The following is a 14,843-nucleotide window of genomic DNA, read 5'->3' on the forward strand; positions in this document are numbered from 1 at the left end:
TTCCCTTATGTAAGAATTATACAATGCCATTTCCTCAACTGTTCTGGAGCGGCCTGAGCTGTCAAACAGCTTCTGCACCACAGAAGCACCCAAGAAATAACTGAAAATAAAATTCTAAGAAAATACTGAAGAAGAGTAAGAGCTGTCAGTTCTGATACAACTGAATGGCATTAAAAAAGTATAATGAAGAAAAAACTTAGCTTATAACACCACACTGCATAAAAATGTGCAATCTATGGTTTAATATTTTATGAACATACTAAATAAGACCAGATGTATTATTATTGTATTAAAAAGCACAAGTATTATTAACAATGAAAATTAATGGTAAAATTACCACTCTACTAATATGAAAAATAGATGTATTTATATGGAAATAAATGCATCATAGTTTGACTGCATCATCAAAATTGACACCCTTACTGAAGGTTGAAAAAAGTATATTTGTGGAACATATTCTCATACAAGGAAATTCTTATTTGAATTCATAAAAAAAAATCAATCAAGTAAATTAACATCAATTTTCTGTGACAGGAACCTTTTGATTCAGACACTACCTTAGTTCTCATCTGCGAAGAAATTTGAGACATTTCTCCTGCATTTTCTTAAAGTATGTATTACTGACTTCTCTACAAAAGAAACCAGATGAAGGGACCACAGTTCTGTGCTTCTGCTTAAGGGTATTTCCAGCTTGGATGAAATCTAAGGCCATTTTTCATGGCCTATTTGTAAATACATCAATTTCCAAACAGCTGCCTCAAGAACAGATTTCCATTTCCGTTTTTTCTCATCTTCCATCAGTCTCAGTTCAAATCAACAACACAAATTCAAAATTCAGAGGGAAGGAAGAAAAAGGCGCTACTGAGATTTTAAATGCTTATTCTCTGGACTTCTGAGTTGCTGGCACATATTTTTCTCTCTTTTGCTTTACTTCCTATTGTGTTCCATGTTTCACATTGCCTCCTTTTTCTACGTAAATGCCATTTGCATTAAAAGATTCATGGGCTGAAAATAGCCGGAGCAGGTGAGCAGCCCAGCAGGCAGGCCAGTCAGCTGCGGGAAGCAGTCTGTTTCTGCATACAAATCACAGTTCAACAGAAGACAGGCACAACTGCTCTCCCACGAGGAAGGAGAACTGCCCACAGCCACTCCAAGCATGGCTGCTTCCAGCCCTGGGCTCTGGGCTTCCCTCCACTCATGCCCTCTGATGCCTGCAGCACTTTCTGCACCCAGGTGGGTCATTAATGGGTGCACAGACTACCCCCCTCACACACACTCCAACACGTAATTCCTTACAGCGTGATGGCAGGGCCCCTCCTAAGAGATGGAAGCCATTAATTCAATCTTCTATGGCTGAAGGAACTGCATTGAAAAGAATGATCTAACCACTAAATTACTATAGAAAAAGAGGGGTAGCATCTTCCCTTCCCACTGCTGTACTGAAGGAAAACAGGAGATATTCCCTTTCACCTATCTGAAGGAAAGGAGGTGCCTGTTCTCTGAAAAGGGCTTCAAGCTGGGGTCCCATGAGAAAAGAAGGCAGAAGTGTCAGGTTAGCTGGTGCTTTCTGTTAATTGGTCAAGCCAATTGGATGCTGAAGGGCACTGATTCAAAAGCTCCCTGTTAAGACAGACATCTATTTAACTGTCTGTTGAATACAGCTTCTTTAATGGTCTGAAGCATGCACTGCTGCACTTACAGACACAGAAACATTGAGCTTGGAAGGGACTTTTGGAGGTCATCTGGTCCAACCTCCTGCTCAAGCAGGGCCACTTGGATCCAATTATCCAGAACTGTGTCCAGATGGGGGAAGGATCACTTTCCTCTACCTGCTGGCTACACTTTTGTCTCAGGTAGCCCAGGATAATGCTAGCCTCCGACATTGCTGGCTCATGGTCAACTTGGCATCCACCAGGATGCTCAAGTCCTGTTCTGCTAAGGCACTATCCATCTGGATGGCCCCCAGCATGTACTGGCACTAAGGCTGTTTCTCCTCAGGCGCAGGACTTCGTTCCACTGATCACCCTCTCTGGGTCTGGCCATTCAGCCATTTTTCTATCCACCTGTCTGCTGTTTATCCAGCCCCACATCAACAGCTTGTCCATGAGGATCTAATGGGAGACAGGGTCGAAGGCCTCACTGCAGGGCAGGCATACATTATCCACTACTCTCACCCTCATCTATCTGGCCAGCCATTTCATCATAGAAATACATGAAGCTGGTCACCCCTTGGTGAAGCCATGAAAACTACTCCTGAAAGTTTTCTTGTCTTTAATGTGCCTTGAAATGGTTTGCAGAATTAGCTGCTCCATCACCTTCACAGGGATAAAGGTGATAGTTCCCTGGTTTCTCCTTCTGGCTTGTTGAAGATAGGAATAGCATTTACTTTCTCTCCATCTTTAGGCACTTCTCCCAGTTACCATGATCAAGCAAAGATTATCAAGACTGTTCTTGCAATGACACATGCCAGCTCAGTCAGCAGTTGTGGATGCATCCCACTAGGGGCCATGCACTTAGGTATGTTCAGTTTGCTCCTGACCTAATCCTTTTCCAGCAAGGGTACATCTCATTCTAGTCTTTTCCCCAGGTTTTTGGGACCTGGGATTCCTGAAGGTCAGTCTTGCTAGTAAAACCTGAGGAAAAATAGCATGCAGTACTTCAGCCCATTCCATATTCCAGTCTACCACTTAAAAAAAAAATTAAATCTTTTTCTGGGGAAAAGGAGTAATGGCAGGGCCACTCAAACACTGCTTGTTTGTATGCATGAATATTCTGGTCACATTACATGATAGCAGCATGAGAAGGAGAAAACGCTTTTAACACATTAGACAAATCTGAATTTGGCACTGATAGGCAAAATAGCAGAAACCTACATAATACTTAAAATGAGCTTGTACAAACAGGATAATGAATTATAAGGATTTGCTGTAGGAGTTCTGCTGCTGTAACAAGACAGGTGAACACGTGCGATCTAACAGCCAACATTTGCTCCCAATAACATGGAATCTCAGCTTATGAATGTGTTTTGGTCCTTTCTGAACAAAGACCTCGTTTCACTTGATTTTTTCATCACATTGTACAATGATACAGCTTCTTGACTCTAGTCATGTTCAGCATATTCCTAAACAGAGAAGGCAGGGCCTCCATCAGATGCCTCTTGTTGTAGTTAGAGATCAGCACTGTGAATAACTTCTGTTCATTTAATTGCATACTTCCATCTGTTTCATAAACTTTTGACAATCTAAGCAATTACTTTTGCTAGTATGCTCAAATAACCACAATGGCACCATTATTACTCTTTTTCCTTGAAAAAAAAGACAGAATGACATGTGCTCTCTGAACAGAAGTAGTTAAAACATACTGCTACGCTTAAAACTGGAAGGGAAAAAATCTGGATTAAAAAAACACGGATAACTGAAATGGTAAAGAACATAATTCTCCTTTTCTTACCAATCTCGCTTGCTCCTCAGCATATTATTTTCCTGTGATCACTGAAATCCTTTTCTTGCAGAATTTCTGATTCTGACAGCTCTGTTGTCTCCAAAGGCACAGCATTACCTGCACTAACTATAACCACCCTTGACTATTTTGTGGAGAACTGAAAAAAAACTGATAATCAAAGGTTTTTCATCTGCTGAAGTTCCTAGGCCAGATGCAAAGTTCCAACACAACAACAGCAGAAGCAGTGGATAAACATCTTCCCATGCAGTCTTCTCTCCAAGACTGAAACACTGGGGGCATTAGGGTCAGCAAATTCCTCCCCACCCTCCCATGGCTGGAGTGAACAGCTTCTGGTGTGTACTCTCAGAGAAAACGATGGATGATGAATCTCTCAGCCAGGGATTATCAAGGCCTTTCATGAAAGAAATCTACGGGCTAATGTTTCTCCCTTAAATTCAGTGTGAGTACTAATGGAGACTAACTCAAACCTAGAGATTCAATGTGGACTGTAATATAAGAGAAGAATGTGTTGAAAAAGATAAACAGCATCTTTGCACTACTTTGTATAAATCTAAGTGTCCGTATCTAATATTTAATAGCTCACCATGAACTATAAACCACTGGACCAAAAAAACAGTCTTTTGTACAGTATTTGCAATGCCTTTCTGAAGTCCAATTATGAAAGCGTTTCCCCTTCCCAATTGTTACTTTCTTAAGTAAGAAAGTTTTGGATTGTTACTTTCTTAAAAGTTGAGACACTTCATGCATGGTTTCCCTTTTGTAAAACCATGCTGAATATCTAAGCAGTGAGACACAATGGCTTATGCAGTGATATAAATAATGCAGATCTTGAGTGTTAATTGAAGCACAAGGCAACATAGAGTCGTGGCCTGAACTTTCAATTGCTACTTGCCAAAGTAATTCTAATTGACCTTAGCAGGACTGGGCACATAAGTTCAACATACTCCTGTGAGTAAACATTAGGAGGTTAGGTTAGGTCCTTATCATTCCAACACATCTAAAGAAGGGGTTTTTTTTTTAGAAATGCTGGTTTTCAGCATGACTGTTGAAGAAAACTAATTCAAATATTTCAGGGAAACCTAGAATCTGACTTAGAAAATATTTTTTCACTCAGATTTTTGGAATATTGAATAAAATTCACACCATTGCAATTTTATTTTATCATTGCTAACACACACTACATTTTTCTCTTTTTGCCTTTTCCCTATAGATATTTAAACCTCAGCCTTTGACTGAGATATGGACGAATAGTTCTTTCTTCAACATTCCTCCTTCCTTGTCTGACTCTATTATGGAAAAACAAAACCAGAAGAATTAAGTATCTCCCAGTTGTGCTTTCCAACAGAAAATTAAAGTATTGCAAACAGATTACCAGGCCACAAGAGGCACATTGTGGGATATATGATGACAGCAGGGCTTTGAAATTCAAATGTAGCTCTTTTTCTTTGAAATCCTGCCATGGGTGTAGCTCTCTCAGCACTGCCCTGAAGCAGAAACAGCTGCTTTAGTTCCCTTTTACAGTGATTTCCTAATCATTCAGTTGGAAGATGAGGGGCTCAATTCTATAATTTAGTAACAAGTGAACAAAAAGGCACACTGTACTTGGTAATTTCCAGAACAGCTTTTGATAACTCAGAATAATAAAAAATCACAAGAATCTTAAGAACTGCACTTTCTGTGATCATGATGCCTCTCATAGATGCCCTGACAGATGCAGTGTACTAGAGCATCCAATGAGCTTGCACTTAAATATTTAATGTGGATAAGACTTAGCTTTTCTCAGCAGTGAAAGTGACCTTTAATATAAGGCTGAGCTTTACTTATTTCCTGTGTTCTTTTTTTTCCCCTACTGAGTTTGAGTGGGTAATTTAATTAAAGTCTTTTAATTTTTACTGAATATCCTCAACAAGACTTTGTCTACCAGTTCCTCAAGGCCAGTCCAATATGTACTTCCTTGTATTTAGGAAATTTCATGGCATCCTGCAGCTGCTTCTGGAAACTCTGTTTCTTAATGTTTTACTGTTACTGTGAAAGAAAGCAGAACACACCACTGCTTTTCTGGAAAATGTACTTGTTGGTTGTTTGAACATCCTACAGCTTTGATAAGGAAGAAGAGCAAGGCAAAGCTGACTCTCATAGCCAGATGAAAAAGATTTTACTAGTCAGGAGGCCTGAAATAATAGTTAAACTACAAGAACTGCAGGATAAAAATCCCTCCAAAGAAATAAACAAAAAGTGAATGGTGAGTATACAGAAAACAACAAAGGAAGATGAGACCACCAAAAACCCAGAATGGAAAGTGAAGGACAGATACCAAACTTTGATGATAACAAATGCATTATGATATATTTCCTTTTAAATATATACTATACAAAATTACACTGATATTTTCATTTTTTCCTGTCTTGCCATTGTTTGATGAGGTGATTAATGTCAGTTTACATACCTTATTTACCAATGGAAACTTCTCAATTTAAGTCTCAGGCTGTAGATCTCACCTTCCATTTAATTAGGATTCCTTAAATGGGTTATTTGCTAAAAAATTCTATTTTTTTCAATATATACCCTTATTTTGCATTTTTTCCCCTACAAATAAGGTTACTCTCTTTTGTATACCGAATACTTCAAAGAAATCTAATGAGGGTTCTTGTTTACTTCTTGCTATTACCTAGATTCTGACCCTAGACAATCCTTCTCCATGTCCCAAACTGGCTGAATTATATTTCCTCGACAGACTTAAACAACTCCTAAACTTCTGAAAGTGACAGAAGGGACACTGCCATATGTCACAGACATTTCTTTTATGAAAAATTCTCTCTTAGGATTTTCCTGCGGAAGCTGAGAAGTTCAGCAACCAGACATAAACAATAGGTTATCTGCTTCTGTGGAATGCAACAAGTCAGTTCTGGATTGGCCCAAATTGAGTGTTTAGAAATAATAGCCAATCCAGAACTGAGCTCTCTCGGACACAGTCCGAGAGAGCAAAGTTTGTTGATCATTCTTTACTTTCTATTCTTAAGTAGTTAGCAGCTTCTAGAAACTCTCCTTTTCTTTTTCTTTTTAGTATAGTATAATAGATGTTTATATCATAACTTAATAAATCAAGCCTTCTGATCATAGAGCCCATCTCGTCTCTTCCTTCACCCCGAAAACCTTGTGTCCAACCGACGACAGCCATACTTTAAACAGACCAGTATTTTAGAGTACATTATCTCTCATGAGCCAACAGGTGAGACTGTCTGGCTTTTTATTATTGTTTTGAGAAAGGGGAAGGATAAAGGTAGAAGAACCAAGTGTGACTTTAGAGTACAGGATATACTCAGTGCAAACCCAGCTGACAACACACTGCAGTGTCCTCCAGCAAGTTCTTTCCAAGGCATGTTGTACCACATATAGCAGCTACCTTGTGTCTGTCATACAGCATTGCCAGTCCTAACACTGCAGCAATTAAGTGGCTCAATCACCAGTTCAGGGCTGCTTTTCTTACCCATGCACACAGAAGCAACTGTTCCACTGCCTCAGGGGTTCCTTTTCTTTGACACCAACTTGGCATAATCTGTTTGCCAGGTAGCTGCTGACACATTCAGACAGTTTTGCTGCTGCAGCTTCTTAGAGCTGAAGCCTGGAAGGCTCACACACACTAAGCTGCAAATCCTGCAGTGTACTGCAAATCCTACAAGTGCTCTGTATATCCACACATGTGGGAAGTTCACTTTTTATGTCACATTTAGGATTCCTAGGCAATATTAGAGTTGCAGTGAGGCAGCAAAGGAGAGACCTAGCAGACATGACTGCCACAGAAACACGGGGTAACAATGACCTCCCAGCAATGGCCCTGTGAGAGGCACCATCCAATAGCCACAAAGATACTACCAGCAGAATGCCACACAGAAGAACCAGGAGCATGATTACACATTTCAGTTCTCTCAAAGGCACATTTTGTTGCTCAGCTTTTACGAACGACAGTATTTTATCACATCTTTTATGATTTAGCATTACCTGTCAGGAAAAAACTACATAAATACAAGCTCCTTTTGACAAAAACCACCCTGAGACTCCTCATATTTTCTTACTCATGCTCCTGTAAGGTAATTAAGAATCTTACTTGCTATGGGAACACCATTTGCTAACCAGCTTATACTAGGCTTTGGGTTGCCATTAGCTCTGCAGATCAATGTTCCATCTTCTCCAGGAGACAAAACCAAATTTCTGGGTGCTGTTATCCAGTATGGAGCAGCTGGGTTTAAGAAAAGAAAGACAGCAATTATTTTCCAAAATTATGTACAGAAAACCATAAGGCTCAGGCATAGTAATCAGAAGATAATTCAAACAAGCTATGTGTAGATATAGACTTACAGCTATACTGTTACAGTATATGTACATATATATGTGTGTATATAAATATAAATATATGTGTGTGTGTGTGATACTCAATTAAGTGATAGAACATACATTGGCCAAACTGACCCCCTGGTCACCCACTGCATTAAAATTCTGAGAAAAATAACAAGAGGAGCTTTGTTTTATTTAGGGTTGCCTGCTTTGAATCTAATTTGCCTTTCCTAAAGAGAGCAAAATTTATCTGTGTATGGCATTTGCAGACACTGCAGTGGTCTTCTGATTAATTTCAGAGATATCCATGCTCTTAGTAGTTAGGCTGCTAGGAATTAATTTAGGTTTGATAACAAAAAAGGATTTCATATCAAGAGTGAAATTTTAAAATGGCAAAATCCTTGGTCTCACTCAATTCAATGGCTGATTGCAGTGGGGCCAGATGTTTACCTGAGACAGATAAAAACAGAGATCAAAATGGGTGAAACACTGACCTTACTAGAAGATATTCACATATTTCTCCATCCTTTTATACAATAAATAACCACAAACAGCATATATTATCACATCTTGCAATTAATTTTCAGATTTTGGATTGATGGACAGATGCAAACAGAAAATTAAACTTCTGTTCTTAGAAAGGAAGTTAAATGTGATCATAAAAAGATGCTGATCTACAACAAAATAAGTGACTACTTAGTATGCAAAGTAAGCAATACAGCTGATTATTTCAATGACTAATTAACTGTCATTACAGTTTTTTGTTTCATGGTATTCACAGCATACTTACAATTCCTATTTAGACAAACATGTTGCAAATGTTTTTAGAACTATAAGGCATCATCTCGGGTAAAAAACACGAAGAAGATAGGAACAGAAATAACAGTAAAAGAGAAAAAGGAAGAAAAACATAAGACTGTAAGACAATAGTAAAATAGAGGAAAGAAATAATCTGGGCTACATGAATGAAGAAAAATGGAGAACATGAGGATGAAATGATGAAGAGAGATAAGGAGGAAGATAGAGTAGCAAGAGAAAAAAGCACTCTAATGACAGATAATCAAAGGATCTAAAATGAATGCAAACTAAGGCATTATCCTACTACTGTTACAGTAAAATACCAGTTTAGCCTGATGCTTTACAAAGTAACATTAAAAGATGAGAAAGATATTAAAGATAGTAAAGCTCTTCTGGTGTTAGAATTCAAGACAGTTGAATGTTTCCTCAGGGTGATTTTTAACCATTATCATTCATCCTCTTAGCTATACTTCATCCTAGACAGCCTGCTTCCATCCTACATTCTGGACCCTTGACAACACTCCATTAAGGATAATTTTAGTATTACCTTTCACAGTTACTGAAATCACATGATGAACCGAACCTAATGCATTTCTCGCTATACATTTGTAATTCCCAGAATCAGCTTCTGAAACATCTATAATCTTCAGAGTTTTCTTAAAGTTTTCAAAAAATGTTCTGTTGGCTGGCAGTTCCCCACCCTCCTTGATCCAGCGGATTACCGGTGTGGGTCTGGAGAAGTAAAAGCACAGATCAAATTTAAGGACTGAAGAAAAGGGAGGTAAGAGTTCAGTATATTAATATTTTTAATATATGTTTTATAAATAATTATTTTAAAAGCCTCTATTCAGATTCTGGGCCACATCCAACAAATATGAAAAATATGCCAGCATTTGTTTCTAGAAATGACAAGTCTCACTAACATTGTCAATGGCCATCTGTTCAGAGGATTAATAATTACAGAATACATTTGTCTGCTGATTGACCTAAAAACCTGATGGTTAATAAATGAAGACAAGATTCTACTATCAAATTGATGCTTATGGTGCTTGTAAAGGTAGCTTCCATAAAGTGACAAGTTTATAATTGTCCTTTGTGTGAACAATATCCTAATGCTTCATGAACATCATACACTTCACAAAAGAGCTATAAGGAGACAGAAACATTTCTTGTGCAAAATCAAGAAAAATTGTCACTGTTGAGCCAAGTACAACTTCTTGTCACTGCACTGAGTCTAAATCTTGGCCATGCCCCATGTTGTCCACAGAAGTTGAAAATTGTTCAAGCACGTGGAAATATACTTTGAAAATTACAAGAAATTGCAATTTGTTACTTACTGAATAGAATGTGCTCTCTCAAATAGCAATGGCTCTAAGCAAATGTTCCCTTAGCGGTCTAATATCACACATTTTATACCACAGACACCTAGCAAAGATGACTTTTAATTATGGTGTCAGTGATTAGGAATAGTTGTTTCAAATAAAATCTGCATCTGGCCCTTTGTAGACAAGTATTCACTCACCGATTATTTGCTTTTTTAATTACATGACAGCCAAAGACACAAAGCCATATAGTATACTACAGTCTATTTTTTTCACTGGTTTTATCCAGCCATTTTACTGGAATTTGGATCACCTAATACTTCTATTGTAGGGTTGTCAAAAGGCATATAACTATATTGCAGATGAAGATTACCTGGGCTGGTGCTAATTCTACTCACAGGGGTGGTTTTGCTGGTGCTGCTGGGGCAGGCACCTGAGCAGGGCACAGCTGAGAGAGAAATACTGCACTGAGCTCAGATCAAGCTGTGCTGAGCACGCCCTGTGGATCTCATGCAAGTGAACCCGTGTGTGTGGTGCTGTGGTGCATGATTTGCAATTCTTGGCATTCCACATGGCTACCTGAGAGCACTCTGCCTCTGTGCACTGCAAACATATTTACAGTTCTTGAAATAGGTACTAAAGGTTTTCTGCTTCTATTCCATAACCAATCTATTCTCATATTTCTTCCTGAGAATGAAACTGATTTAAAGGTCAACCTAACTCATGAAGTTAAATTGCTCTTAGTAATTTTCTTTTTGCACAATAACCAGCAGAAGCAAACTTGCATTGCATTGAAGAAACAAATACCAATTAAGTTCAATTACAATGAGAAATTAGATGTAAGGACCTGAAGATTTGTTCTAACAATTCCCACCTAGCACTACTAAGTAATTATTAACACATATAAGCAGTTTTCTTGGATTAGGACAGCAAATTATTATCTATTTTTGTATAATTTGAGAACCTAATGACTGCAAACTTAGGAAAACAACAGAAGCTTTATTCCTGACTGCAAATCTGTGGATACGTGCCTGAGATTAGTCTATAGCATTTCTTGCCTGTGTCCTTTAAAAATACTGGCAAAACCCACACCCTGTGCATAGGGTTTGGGGATAGGAGAAGGCAGAGGCCATACACATTCATAGCCAGTTTCAAAGTCTGCTGATGCCCAAGTAAATGATGGAGTTCCTTAAAAAAGCTCTTTCCATTTTACACTTCTGCTTCTTTGAAACACATACGCTTATACAGTGGTCATGTTTTTAAGTATGTCTGAAATATTTCCTTCTATTTAGAAAAAAAAGTCTCAAAAGTAACTCACAATCCTGCTGCGATGCACTCCAACAAAAGCACATTTCCTCTGAGCTCCACTTTGGTACTTGTGCTACCTGTTGGTGTTAGAAGAACTGGCTGCCTTTCTGTAACTGGCTTTGCTGGAACAAGAAGTAGTAAAACAATTAATTTCTAAATTTTATTCTGATATCAACCAAGTGCATACATTCATTTTCACATTTTGAACAGAGATTTTGCTCCACATTGGCCATTTGATTAAAAATCATTGTGCAGTGCAACTACAAAGCTGAACACATTAGTTTTTTGACAGACATATCTGTTAAATGCCACAATTTTGAACACATAGAAGAAAAATGTTATTATTAAAAGACAGGAACAATTGATACAAAGCTTTTACATAGGCAACTGTGCAGTCTTAATCCTAAGTAGCTGCTGTTTCGTTCAATAGAACTATAATGGAGAGTAAGGCCACTGTTGTGAGGCACAATGCAAGAATGAGTGTTACTGAAAATTCCTGGGCTTCCATCAAAATAATAACAAAGCAAAGTTATTTTTAATCAGAAATATAAACCAAGGGAGTGAAAGGTACAGTCTGCTTTGGAATATGTTTTAACATTTTCTAGACCATGTGAGGCATTGTTTCAGAAATTAATCCTGGTATTTTCCTCTTACTATATATTTAACTTCTATTTAAGCTGTTCCCCAGTCTTGCAATATAGAGCCTTGATTAACCTGTATCAATAAGCACAGTAAACAGGCAGCTATAAATAGAAGATTCATTTCTGATATTATACTCTGTTGGCTTTTGAAGAATATGGTATTTCCTATTATGCCTTCATGGAATTCAGAATAAGAGTTTTCTGTAATTATAGAGTGTTTTCTGTGAGTAGCTAATGTTCTCTTGTAGCAATATTAATATATAGAATTAAGTGGCTCTGAAGTGCTGTAAGAGTCCAAACCATTACAGTAAATAATTTTGTTTTTTAAAAATGGGATTAGAAACATAATAAACTCGAAGTTTGTTAGGGTACAGGATTTACTGATACATTAGCATAAATACAACATTTTATTTTAATCCAGCATGTGTTGTGAATTCCTTAATAACATGTACACAATCAACTCAAAGTTGTGGGAGAACAGAGCAGTCCAGAGTCAAGAACGCAGCTGACAGTCACAGCAACAACTCACCTACCCAGGGGCTGCAGACTCACTTGGCCAGGCTGTCAGCGCTCAGAACAATTACCCATGGTGGTTCTGAGCTGGGAGCCAACCCAACAGTGTTTTCCTCACTAATTGTAGCTAATACATTGGTTTGTGTTCAGGTACTTATTTCTTGTCTGTCCCTCCTGAATAACATGTAATTTTTATGTAGGCAAGTAATATATTCTGTGCCCAGGTTTTATTTTAGATTAATGTAAGTTATGGTTTAATATGCACAAAGCCCCATTTCACAAAGAAAAAGACAAAAAAATAGAAAAAATATCAAGTACTTTCTATGTCACCCAATATCAAGTGGAGAATCTAGAATCAGTGGTGCTCCACAGTCAGCCTTGCTAAACACACATACATCTGTTCAGGAGGATTTAATTCAGAACATACAAAAGACCATTCAACATAGATTAATGGAAAGACCAGCTTAAACACCAAACAAACAAAACTTATCCTACCACTATGAATTTATTGGTACATTCAGTAAGTTATTAAATGTGAAGTGGATCTGTTAGGTGCTTAATTGTTGTTATTTATTATGCAGCACATGACATTGAATAGTCCTAGTGATAATGAACATAATCAAACTGCTAGGTAAATTGGAAGAAAAATATTTTAAAAAATCAACACAGTATAGAAGTAGTTTTTAAAATCTGCACCAGCGTGAAAGCATTCTTTTATTATAAGTGTTTATATTTTCTATAAGTCATAGGTTACAAGAGTATTGAAAAATTAAATATTTGAAAGGATCACACTGTGCAGTCCCTTTGCAAAGTATGTATTATCACCAGCACTAATTGATACCTTTATTAGAAACTGAAAAAGGAGCAAAAGATTAAGTAGCCATGGAGGTGAAGTTAGTTAACTAAATGCTACTGTAAAACAAGGAGTATCAGTGGGGACCAGTGTAACTCACCACCATAAATATCAGTGTCACTCAAATTAGCAGCTATAGTGTCATTCAATGAATCCACTGAAATAAACAGAATATCATGAAGAAAGCATAAAAAAGGGATAAATAAAAGTTCTGGGAATCAAAAGGTGATGACATGGCCACGGTGAGTTAATCAAGTGATTGATTAATTTGCTTCAATAGTTACAATAATCATAATAACTTCATATTCTTGCACTGGAAAAACATTTGAAAACTGCTATTTTTTACACTGTATATAGCAAATCTTAAACATTCTTTCAAAATACAAAGCCTTATAAAGTGAAAAATTATAGCTTTTAAAATCAATTATCTATCAAGAAAACTGGAGATTACTTTTCAAGTTCATACAGCAATGTAATTTCTTATTCAAAAGTGAAATGAAAAAATTCTCTAGCATAACACTGCTTAACTTTAGCATGTAACTTGAGAACTCTGCATAAATACTGTGTGAGTATGTAATTTGGTGATGCAATACCTACTTGAAAAGACTTTTACAGATATGGGTTGCTTCTGCTGTATAGTTTGCGTGTGATTAAATCTTGCGTAGCAGATATAGTCCTCCCGGGTGTCTTCTGGTTGTACATTAGAAAAATAAAGATCTCCATTTAGACCTTGGGAAACTCTTTCACTTTGAGGCAGCCTTTGGAAAGCTGAGGGAAAGAAAGCACACATTTATGTTAAATATAATTGACACACTCTATTATTATGATCTGCAGACTCCACATTCATTCAATTACACTTGTTTGTGCCTTAGTACATGTACAGACATTTCTAAGCTTCCTGATGAGATCCCTTGTCTACCCATTCATCCCCAGTGGGTTAATCTACAACTTACATTAAGATCTCCAGCTGCTTTTGGCTTCGTGCTTTTGGGCTGTATGTCTGCTTGTTTCCTCTGTTCTACAGAAATGGAAATTCACTGAATTTTAACTTAGAGGGAAACTTCACGATCTGTGGTTTTGGTAAGCTATGATCTACTATGTAGAAAAACTGCAAGAAGTCAACTGCATAAAAAACAAACTCACCATTATCCATCCAAAATATGATAGGTGGTGGCAAGCCAACAGGAGGTCTGCAGTGCAGCACCAGGGAATCACCTTCGCGAACATGATTTGGTTCTAGCTTTTCTTTCGTCCACAAAGGCGATCCTGCAGAAAGGGATTTGGACACACACACAAACTTTGAATTGGAAAAAACTCAAAAATTTAAAGGGAAAATGCACAAAGTACTCCAGAGAAATGAAAGAACTACATCCATCAGAATGTTAAGTCCTTTCATGTTTGCTAAAGGTTTTATTTTTGTCCTTTTTTATGTTTTCTTGGAAGAAAAGTTCATCAATGTACTTTCAATAATGTACTTTTGAAAAGTACATTATTGAAAGTATGATCAACCGATTCAAATTATTTTGTCTACTCACTAAAGGTTTTATAGCAGTATCTTGCAAATTTTTAACTATACTGAAAAAAAAAGGTGATGAGCTAAAATAGAAAAGGAGC

The 14,843-nt window shown here is 37.4% G+C and overlaps 1 protein-coding gene across 22 annotated transcripts in view; it reads right to left on the reverse strand.

The window, feature by feature from the left end:
* NRCAM (neuronal cell adhesion molecule) overlaps window positions 1–14,843 on the reverse strand; it is a 101,954-nt gene that overhangs the window by 45,704 nt on the left and 41,407 nt on the right. For 15 of the 22 annotated variants that reach the window (XM_031061366.1, XM_031061365.1, XM_031061380.1 and 12 more), the window contains 6 exons: window positions 14,373–14,495; window positions 13,827–13,997; window positions 13,330–13,386; window positions 11,233–11,344; window positions 9,140–9,324; window positions 7,568–7,699 (listed from right to left, as the gene is read on the reverse strand). In XM_031061366.1, the coding sequence (XP_030917226.1) occupies window positions 7,568–7,699; window positions 9,140–9,324; window positions 11,233–11,344; window positions 13,330–13,386; window positions 13,827–13,997; window positions 14,373–14,495 (780 nt within the window). The remainder of the gene's footprint in view (window positions 1–7,567; window positions 7,700–9,139; window positions 9,325–11,232; window positions 11,345–13,329; window positions 13,387–13,826; window positions 13,998–14,372; window positions 14,496–14,843) is intronic. The other 7 variants (XM_031061374.1, XM_031061373.1, XM_005426333.3 and 4 more) reach the window with 1 other exon arrangement.

This window comes from Geospiza fortis, unplaced genomic scaffold (assembly GCF_000277835.1).
Source record: "Geospiza fortis unplaced genomic scaffold, GeoFor_1.0 scaffold429, whole genome shotgun sequence".
NCBI classification, from domain to species: Eukaryota; Metazoa; Chordata; class Aves; order Passeriformes; family Thraupidae; genus Geospiza; species Geospiza fortis.